Source organism: Oncorhynchus mykiss, chromosome 12 (genome assembly GCF_013265735.2).
Source record: "Oncorhynchus mykiss isolate Arlee chromosome 12, USDA_OmykA_1.1, whole genome shotgun sequence".
Taxonomy (NCBI): Eukaryota; Metazoa; Chordata; class Actinopteri; order Salmoniformes; family Salmonidae; genus Oncorhynchus; species Oncorhynchus mykiss.
In genome coordinates, this window is record NC_048576.1 from 61,200,696 (window position 1) to 61,210,740 (window position 10,045).

The 10,045-nt window shown below is 46.6% G+C and overlaps 1 protein-coding gene across 1 annotated transcript; it reads left to right on the plus strand.

Annotated features, from left to right (window-relative positions):
• Nucleotides 1-219: 219 nt before the first annotated feature.
• Nucleotides 220-9,786, plus strand: LOC118936506 (tryptase-2-like). The gene is made up of 5 exons (XM_036937964.1): nucleotides 220-314; nucleotides 1,215-1,386; nucleotides 2,119-2,390; nucleotides 2,871-3,007; nucleotides 9,055-9,786. The coding sequence occupies exons 1-5, from the start codon at nucleotides 263-265 to the stop codon at nucleotides 9,241-9,243; spliced, it is 822 nt and encodes a 273-aa protein (XP_036793859.1). The 5' UTR covers nucleotides 220-262; the 3' UTR covers nucleotides 9,244-9,786.
• The last annotated feature ends 259 nt before the right edge of the window (nucleotides 9,787-10,045 follow it).

A 10,045-nucleotide genomic window follows, 5' to 3' on the forward strand; every position in this document is an offset into this window, starting at 1 on the left:
ACTATTTCTTTAATTGAATAGCTTGAGATAGAAATATCACCTCATCTCTCTTTTTGAGAATTTGCATTCTGAAAATAAAATAGAACATGATTTTATCAGTAACCCAGATGAGCAGCCTGCTATCATTGGAACTGTTAATCAGATTGCACATGTGTAACATTGATGTAATCTAAGCATGGACGTCTATAAAGCTGGACTTCAGTCAGTCAGTGTCTATCCATCAAACAGCCGTCTGGTTGGTTGGATACTGACAGGAAAAGCTATGGGTTTTTGGGGACTACTGTCTGTAATTTTGCTGGTCCAAGATGCTGCAGGTGAGGTCAACAAAAATGTATTAATTAAAAGAGCATCAACTCGTTTTTAGCTTGCTTGGTCCACAGTAACTATTACATTCATCAGATAGTGACAACATTTTTTTGACTGGTGTTTTAATTTGAGCATCATTAGCCTACATATTTGGGCATGTACATAATTGTTTTGCCATCCACTAGAACAAAGAACTTCAAGCATATCTCTCTGTTTTGGCATTAGTTACCACTAAGGGCTCGATTCAAACCATATGCATAGCTCAGATTTAAATGTAAATGTAATTTCCAACTGAGACGACATATGTAGCATTTACCGTGGCATGAATGCAGCTTCTGCTAACGCGGGAATATTGCCTTAAAATGTATTGCACTTTTGTGCAGCTCTTCAGCGCTTCGAATATCACCACTACATATAAATACTTATCACCACTATATCCTTTTAAAGGGGAAATCTGCAGTTGCTACATCCAATTAGGACGTATAAATTAAGCTGATTCTTGAAGAATATCACTTAATAAATGCCTCATGAGGTGAGTTTGGGACCCATCAGAACCCAAAGCTTATTTTACTCCAATGTTTTGCAAAGTAAATGTAAACAAACATTATATAGCCTCAAATCATGTTTAAAACTGTAATTGTGATATCATAGATGGTCAGTCCTTGCATCCAGAGCTCTGTCTGTGAATTTGAAAGTGGTTACAATCCTCCTGCCCAATCCCTCCACTTTTTACAGAGACAGGGGTGGGGAGGATCACTTTGTTATTATTTCAACTGCTCAGATGTTCTAGTGCGGTGGCACTAATTTCAGAGTTCTGACAGGAGCAAAGTATCAAATGCAGAGTGTTTGTACATGAAACTGTGTCACAGTCTGGCATTCTTTCCACCCTCCATCTCCTCCCTCTCTAGAATCGTTTGTGCCCCAGGCTCGGAGCTCTATCGCGGGGGGAAAGGATGCTCAAAAGGGCAGCTGGCCGTGGATAGTCTACCTTTTAATCACGGATAATACAGGCTCCTTTAGCTGTGGCGGATCCCTCCTTACTGAGGAATGGGTGCTCACCGCTGCACACTGTGTTGACCCGTAAGTGTGTTTGTGTGTGAAGGAGGTTTGCATGTTGAACTCATTATCGTGTCTGCAGCCAAAATGACGTTTTTTCCATGGTTGTAATTTTCTTAACGTGTCTACAAGCAGAAAACCAGTTTACCAACTAGAATGACATCATTATAATTTCAAAGGCCAAATTTGCTTGCTGGAATAGAACCGAAAGATTTGTATGAAATATATCAATGTCTGTGTAATGTTTCAATCCAACCTGGACTAAGGGGTAGACATAACAGAGTAAACGTAAATCTGAACCATGCCGATTAGTATGATGTTACGTTTAGTATGGTATCTATTCATTTGTGGATGTCCATCATCCATTTTGTATGATATGTTACAAATGACAATTCATATGATATGTTAGGAATTGCAATTCGTACAATATGTTACGAATTGCAAGTCCTACAATATGTTATGAATTTTCTAAATGTTTAGTAGCAAGGTAGCTAAAAAAGTAGTAACTAGTTGCAAAGTTGCTAATAAAATAAAATGCTACCGTTGTCTGTGATAAGATCCGTGATAAGATTCAAACACAGCTTTGGGTTAATTCACATTACAACCATCCTACTTTCGTTTTTTGCCTTAAGTAACATATCTTATGTAACCATATCAAATGTAACATATTCTAATTTCAGTGTCCTGGATTTAAATGTACTATGTTACACCTAGTCTATGAGACCAGGCTGTTTTACCTGTCTGCATGTGTATTAGGAATGACAACCCTATTCCAGACCGTTCCTCCATTCGTCTGGGGACACACAGCCTGAATGAGCCATCAGTGTTTTATCGAACCATCTCACGCATCGTCAGTCACCCACAGTACCAGCGTTTTGCCCTGCTGCACGACATCGCTTTGGTGAAGATGAGAGAAAAGGTGTCCTTTTCCTCTCTGGTGAAGCCCATGTCCCTGCCCAAACCGAGTGATAACTTTGGCCCAAGGTCGAAGTGCTTCGTCGCTGGCTGGGGCGATGTCGGGAACAATGGTGAGCAAACACACAGCAACACCGATATACAAACACTCACAGTGCCAGGTTCTAAAGCATAGCTTTGGTTGGTTTGGTCTTGATTGAATGTCAGCATTAAATTCTGTGGGCGACATTTTAGTAGTGTAAAATGATTTACCACAAACCTCATTATAAAGCTGGTGGTTCCAGCATTGAATGCTGACTGGCTGAAATGCTGATTGGATATGACCCCCCAAAATGTTTTACCTTTCTAATTATGTTGGTAACCAGTTTATAATAGCAATAAGGCACCTCTGGGGTTTGAGGTATATGGCTAATATACCACAGCTAATGGCTGTATCCCAGCACTCCACGTTGTGCATGGCCGGGGTATATTGGCCATATATCACACCCCTTCGTGCTTTATTGCTTAATTATAATCTTGCAGTGTGATTTATAAACTTTTATTTACTCAGAGGAACCCAATTGAGACCAGTTTCTTCTTTTCCCTCCCTCCAGTGAAATTGTCTGGTAATAGGACCCTCCAGGAGCTGAAGTTGCCCATCGTGAAACGAAGCACCTGTAAGAAAAAGTTTCCGGACCTCACTGACAACATGCTGTGTGCTGGCTCCATAAAAGGGAAAGACTCCTGTCTGGTGAGTCTTCTTTCCTGGTCTCCTGATTGGTACATATACATGTTTTATACAAACACAGACCCTCCCTCTGCAATGGTTTTCTTCTGGGGAAAGAGAGGCGGACCAAAATGCAGCGTGGTTAGTTTTGTACATCTTTAATAAAGATGAAAGTACAACAATCTACAAAACAAGAAACGTGGAAAAACCAAAACAGTCCTATCTTTTTTTTTTTTTTGAAAAAATAATTTATTACATTCAATACCATTCATTCTTTACAACTCATAATTTTCATTCATACTTCAATAATGGTATTTTAATGTAACTAAACAAGAAACCCCAAACAAAACCTCAGGGGAGCATCTTCCCTCCCCGTCATCCTACAAACTACCTTTCCCTATCTCCCCGTCCCTAATCTATCCTCTTACAAATCTAAATGACACCCAGCCCTAAACCCCCCTTCCACCTCTCCCGGGCAGCATGCTGCCCCCACTTCCTCTCCTCCCTCTTCATCCTCCCCTTCAAATCTCCTTCCACCCTCCTCACTATCCCTTCCACCCCCCAATCTCTCCCTGTCTTCACCATGTTCTGCCTGGCTTCCCACAGCCCCCGTTTAAAGAGACTCATGAGAAGCCAGAGCAGAAACCTGTCCCTATCCGCCCCTCTCGCTCTCCCTACACCTCTCTCTAACCTGGCCCACGTCAATACAAAATCCCCCCTTACCAAACCTAACAACACCTAGCCCATACTACTCCGGCAAAGGCACAGTCCCAAAAGACATGGCGCACAGTCTCCTCCCTGCCACAAGAGGATCTTGGACAGGTGGGGATTGCACCAAACTATACCGGTACATGATGGATAGTACCGGCAAGCACTTATGGAGGCTCAACCAATTCAGGTCCTTGAGCCTGTTGTCCAGACCCCGCGCCTGCACTCCCTCCCAGACCACTTCCGAGATGCCCACTACAGGCGTCGGACTCCCTGCCTTTCTGACCTCCTCGTACAGGTGCCTGTGATCTAAACCTACTCGGGCAACTTCAACCTCAGGGTGCGCACGCAGCCACTTGGCCGCATGACCAAAGTGCCACGGCAGCTGTTCCGCCCGAGGACCCGTGTTAGACCACACCATTACGCTTCTCGCCTGATACGAGAAGAACACCCGCTGGAAGTAACCGGACGGGTGTATCACTGGATGAGCAAGCTCCATTAACAAGAAAGAAACAAAAATTGCGTCCAGCTTGAGGGGGAAATGTGGTACCCCCCTACCTCCCTCCCCGATGGGACAGAGCATGCGTGCCCTGGTGACCCACTCGCACCTGCCACTCCACATGAACTGAAACACAAGCCTCACTAGAGGCCTCCTCAGACTAGCCGGCAATGGGTAGATGTACGCCAAATACAAAAGAGACGGCAACACATCCACCTTTAGGACCAGGACTTTGCCCATAAAAGACAAATACCTAGCCTTCCACATTGCTAGCTTCCTCTGTACCACTGCGATACGCATGTTCCAGTTTAGCGTCGCTGAGCTGGAGGTCTCAAAATGGACCCCGAGAATCTTCAGGGCCCCCTCACAGAGAGATAACCCCCTGGGCACATCCGTTCTACCACGCCATCTTCCGAAAAACTTGACGGAAGACTTTGCATGGTTCAGAACTGCTCCCGACGCTCGGGTGAAATCCCCAAAGATGGCAAGGGACCTTGTCAGGCACGAGTCCTTGCACAGCAGCAAGGAAGTGGCGTACTGCGTCATCTTAACACGCAGCCCACCACTTCCAGGGATCAACAAGCCTTCCACCCCTGTGTCTGCCCTAATGGCAGCCCCCAGAGGCTCCATGTACAGAACGAAGAGGAGAGCCGAGAGTGGGCACCCCTGCCTGACCCCAGACGAGAGGTCAAAAACGTCACCCAAGTGACTATTTACACTAACTCGGCACCCCGCTCCAACATATAATGTACGAATCCATCCTATGAACTTCTCCCCAAATCCTAATCGACCTAACACTCTGAATAAAAAGGATCTATTCACGCGATCAAAGGCTTTCGCCTGATCTAGCGCTGCTACCATTAAAGGCAGTCCTCTATCTTCAACCCAAGCGATGGAGTCCCTGATTAACTGTAGGTTCCATCTAATAGAGCGGCCCTCTACCCCACACGTCTGATCCTCATGGACGACGTAGGGAAGGGCTGTGCGCAACCGGTCTGCTAAAACCTTTGCAAGTAGCTTGTAATCTACACACAGCATGGTCAACGGCCGCCAGTTGCCAAGGTCTGTTACTTCCCTATTCTTATATAAAAGTGACAGCACACCAACAGCCATTGATCCCCCCGGGACCCCCGTCTCAAGGATGGCCTTCAAGACTTCGAGGACCACTGGTCCAAGTATACCCCAAAACTTGAGATAAAACTCAGCCGGCAGCCCATCCATCCCAGGCACCTTCCCTTTTCCCATCCTCCTAAGAGCGCTCTCAACCTCTTCCAGTGAAATCTGGGCCTCCATCACTTCTCTAATGTCCTCCGGCAACCGCCTGGACAAGTGTTCTAAAAACACATTTCCCTGCTCTACATCTATTTCCCTTTCCTTAAATAAACCTTGGAAATGATCAGTTGTCACCCTGACCATATGGTTCTCTAACTATACTACCATTTTCTTCCCTAACGCCATGCATTACCTTCCTACTCTGTCTGGCCCTAACCGACTTAAAGAACATAGCAGAACAAGTCTCATTGTGTTCTAGAAAGCCACTATGCGCACGCTCCAGGAAAGCTCGAGCCTTCTGCTCCTGCAACTCCCTGAGCTGCGCCTTTAGGGTTGCGGATCTCTCCCAGTCAAACGACCCGCAGAGGTTGCCTGCCTCGTACTCGAGTTCAATTAACCTTTGGATACGATCCACCTCCCTACTCTCCTCCCTTTTTTTCCTCTTGCAATACCCTATTATAAAAGCCCTAATCCTCACCTTAACTAATTCCCACCACTCTAACACCCCCTCGCACATGGACCTGAGGCCTTCAAGCCTCCAAAAGAAACCATAAAACCCGTCAACAAAAGCCTGCTCCTCCAGCACATCCCGATCTAACTTCCAGTACCCCTTACCAAAGAGGCAGACTGGCGACCCCACCTGCAGAAGCACCCCGTCGTGATCCGAAAAGAAAACAGGCAACAGCCGCCCAGACAACTTACCCAAAGACCTGGGTAAAAAAATATAGTCGAGCCTCTGCGCAACCACCCTGGAGTTGCGCCATGTAGGACCGGCCATTTTCGGAGTAGTGTGCAGGCCACCATCAACCAGACCATGGCAAGCCATTAGCCCGGTGATGGCGCCTGCACTGCTATCCCCCCCTATTCCTAAATCTGTATTAAAATCCCCCCCTATCACTAATTTCCTATTTGTGACACACAGGGGCGCCAGACAGTCCACCATCTCCCTCCTGTCTGCCACCACCTGTGGCCCATACACCACCATTAATCTAAATTTACAATCCCTTATCGTGACATCCACCCCTATAACCCTCCCCTGCATCACCACAAAAGAACCCTCCACTTTTACCTCCCTGTGCCCACACAAAATCCCTACCCCCGATGAGTGCACCCCCCCAATACCCCAAACCGACTCCCCTTTGTCCCACTCCTTCTTAAACCTACTAACATCCCCTCCATCCCTCAGGTGAACCTCCTGTAAAAAACAAAAATCAAACCCCACACCCTCCAAATAACTAAAAACCGCCCTCCTATTAACATAATCCCTTAAACCCCTTACATTTAAACTAACAAAAGTAAAATTAGACCCCATGAAATAATAAAATAGAAACATGTAATACACTCAAATACTAAACCCAGACAGAAAAAAAACAAAAACAGGAGACTCACCCGATGCTCCCCTGCTTCATATCTACCGGTGATAACACCATCCGTACTCCCGACGTCCCCCCCTCTTCCTCCATCTCACCAACCCAGGATGCAGGAATAGTGTTTGGCTCCGGGGTGCCCTGCACCCTGGGTCTACCCCCACACTCCTCCCCCTCCCCAGCGCTGCAGCTGTTTTGGAAAAAAATAGGGGAGGCTGAGTCCCCAAACAAAAAACTCCCCACCTCCTCCTGCACCCAGTCCTGAGACTTGTTAGGTGTGTCCCCACCCAACAAAAGTTGAGGGCCTGGGGAAACCAGCAGCAACCTAGAGGTTTCTCCCACCCCCATCACTCTCTTGACCATCCCCTCCCTCTCACTGTCGGCCAATCGCACCCTCCTCTTCATTCTCTTCTTTGGTGATGGCGGCAGTGGAGAGATACCACCCCCCCCCCCCCCCCCCCCCCCCGCCAGTTCCTCCACCATACCCCTCATCTCTTCCACCAGGGCACTTTCCCCCCACTCCACTTGCTCTTCCACCATCTCCTTCTCCACCACTCCTCCCTCGCTTTCTTCTCTCTCATGCTCCTCCACTCGCTTGCCTTCGCCGCTTTTCCTGGTTCTCCTACTCCCGTGTCTTCCGTTTCCTTCTCTCTTCCATCCGCCACTTCTTGCTCCTCCTCCTTCCTTGCGACCCTCCCCTCTGGACCTGTACTCTGGTCATGAGGCATTCTTCCTTCCCCTCCTCTTCTTCCCCCATCCCCCGCTCCTGCTCCCCCCCCCAGCCACAGACGCGTATGACCTCTGACGAGCCGGACACCCCCGCCACAGGTGTGCTAACGAGCCACACCCGTGGCACGCCTTAGGCTCGTCACAATCCTTCGCCTCGTGCTCCCCAGATCCACAAAATCTGCATTTTCTTGCGCTGCACGAGGCGAAGATGTGGCCATAGGCCATACAGCGCCTGCGAAATGGAGGCTGACGTGCATAAAACAATGTCCCCCTGTCAGCCCCCAGGGAGAACATAGCAGGAGGATGGAGGTAGCCACCATGTCCCTTTGGGTCCTCCCTGAGGAGGGCCTGGAAGCCTCTCCTCCCATTCCAAAACCCAAGGGAGTCTTTGAGGTGCCTTGCTGAGGAGACGTTATCCATGTATCTCCCCAGAAAGGCCCTCACCTCTTCGTCCTTAACGTATGGGTTGTATATGTTGACAGTTACAAACCTAAAGTTGTTCCTCGCCAGGCTTGTTATTTCATAGTGGTTCATCGGCCTCTCACCTCCCACTGCTCTTGCCCTTCTCAGGATATCATCGTGTTTCTCCTCTGTATATAGTGCCACGTCGTATGCTCCCTCCAACGAGTTGCCTTGGAAACAAAACACGTCCTTCACCGTCAGCTTTAGAATCCCCATCAATATTATCCTTCCAAAAGTTTCCCGTCCTAAAGGCTCCAACTCCTTTTCCTTCCAAGCAAACCGAATCGTGTTGGCCAGCCCAATCCCAGGGACCGACCGTGTATTTTGCACCATCTCCGCAAGGAGAATGGCGCTCGTTCTCTTCTCTTCCAAAACAAGGAAAAAAGAAAAAACCAAAGTGACTGAGCCTATCTGGTGCCACAAACACAAAGACAGGAACAATCACCCACAAAACCCAACACAAAACAGGCTACCTAAATATGGTTCCCAATCAGAGACAATGACTAACACCAGCCTCTGATTGAGAACCATATCAGGCCAAACATAGAAATAGACAAACCAGACACACAACATAGAATGCCCACCCAGCTCACGTCCTGACCAACACTAAAACAAGGAAAACACACGAACGATGGTCAGAACGTGACACCCTCTCTCTCTCACACACACACACACACACACACGTGGGCACACACACTAGTGATGCGCCAGTCCCCGTGAGGCGGGCGGGTTTAGGGTCATGAAATATTGTTAATTATTCAACAAATGTTCAAGAGGGAAAAAAAGGAACTGTACAGAGCATTCTCTATATTTTTGGGTAAGGTTCTTAGATTTTTCACTTTATCACATAATCAGCTGGTTGTGGATGGGTTATAAGCAATTGTGGGTAGGTGCAGGTGAACAAACAGCTGACCCACATCACTGACACACACACACACGCTCTTTCTCTCTCTCTATCGTTCTCTCTCACATACACACGCACACTTACTTGAATGTTGTAAATGTATGTTTGTGTTGTTTTCTTGGTTCTACAGGGGGACTCTGGTGGGCCGTTGGTTTGTCCCTCATCTGGTGTGTTGGTCCAGGTGGGAATCGTGAGTTTTGGGGATATCAATGGCTGTGCTTTGAAAGGCTTCCCTGGAGTCTACACCCGTGTGAAACGCTACATGGACTTCATCAGCGAGACTATAACCTCAGACAGACAGGCTTCTGCTGAGGCCTAGGTCACCATGAAACACTGTCTGTTTTACAGTCCATATCCCCCTCTCGCTCTGTCTTCCCTTTCTCTTCAGTTCCCTATTGAGCCAAAGTCCTTACTTGAGATGCAGCTGGAAGTGATTTAAAATGACAAGATATTGGTATTGATTGTGAATTACTTTGTGGTTTTATTCTTTACCAGACCTTTAAATTATTTTCCAATATATTTCGAAGTATTTAGTCAACTCTTCCTTGAAAATACAAGATGTTGAATCTGTATTTGAAATATTTATTTGAAATATTTAAGTACTCTATGCATTTGAAACCAGGTCTGTTTGAACACAGGGGTATTTGTACATGATTTGGAAACAAGTAATTGAAAATAGTTTAAAATATAATGTATAGAAAATGATTAGAAAATATACAGAAAATACATCTTTAAAATATAAATACTTTAATAAACATGTATTTGAACCCAGGTCTGTTGTAAAAAAAAAAATGTTCAATGACTTACTGGCTATGTCCTTTTCAATAGTAGCTCCTTAGTAAACTGCAAGCATCAACCCTTCCGTTTCAGTTTTTTTTGTGTGAGAGTGTCACAAAATAAAAAGTGACTTGTTCTAGAATCTAGGTTGAGCGGTGTGAAGCAGCGACCAGAGCTAAGGTCCTCTCTTATCATCTGGGCCAGGGATTTCGATATCAAAGTATACAGCAGGAGAGAACAGGGGACATCCTTGTCTGACATCCATGATCTCTACATGCCAGGCATGTGCACAGATAGGGCTCCACCAGTGCTCAAGCCTTTTGCCCATACTATGAGTAAGGGCC

Bases quoted from the DNA above. Each gene is read 5' to 3' on its own strand.
- LOC118936506 (XM_036937964.1), top strand. From the start codon at position 263: ATGGGTTTTTGGGGACTACTGTCTGTAATTTTGCTGGTCCAAGATGCT. The intron at 315-1,214 runs GTGAGGTCAACA...CTCCCTCTCTAG, and splicing joins GCTGGTCCAAGATGCTGCAG to AATCGTTTGTGCCCCAGGCT. The intron at 1,387-2,118 runs GTAAGTGTGTTT...CATGTGTATTAG, and splicing joins GCTGCACACTGTGTTGACCC to GAATGACAACCCTATTCCAG.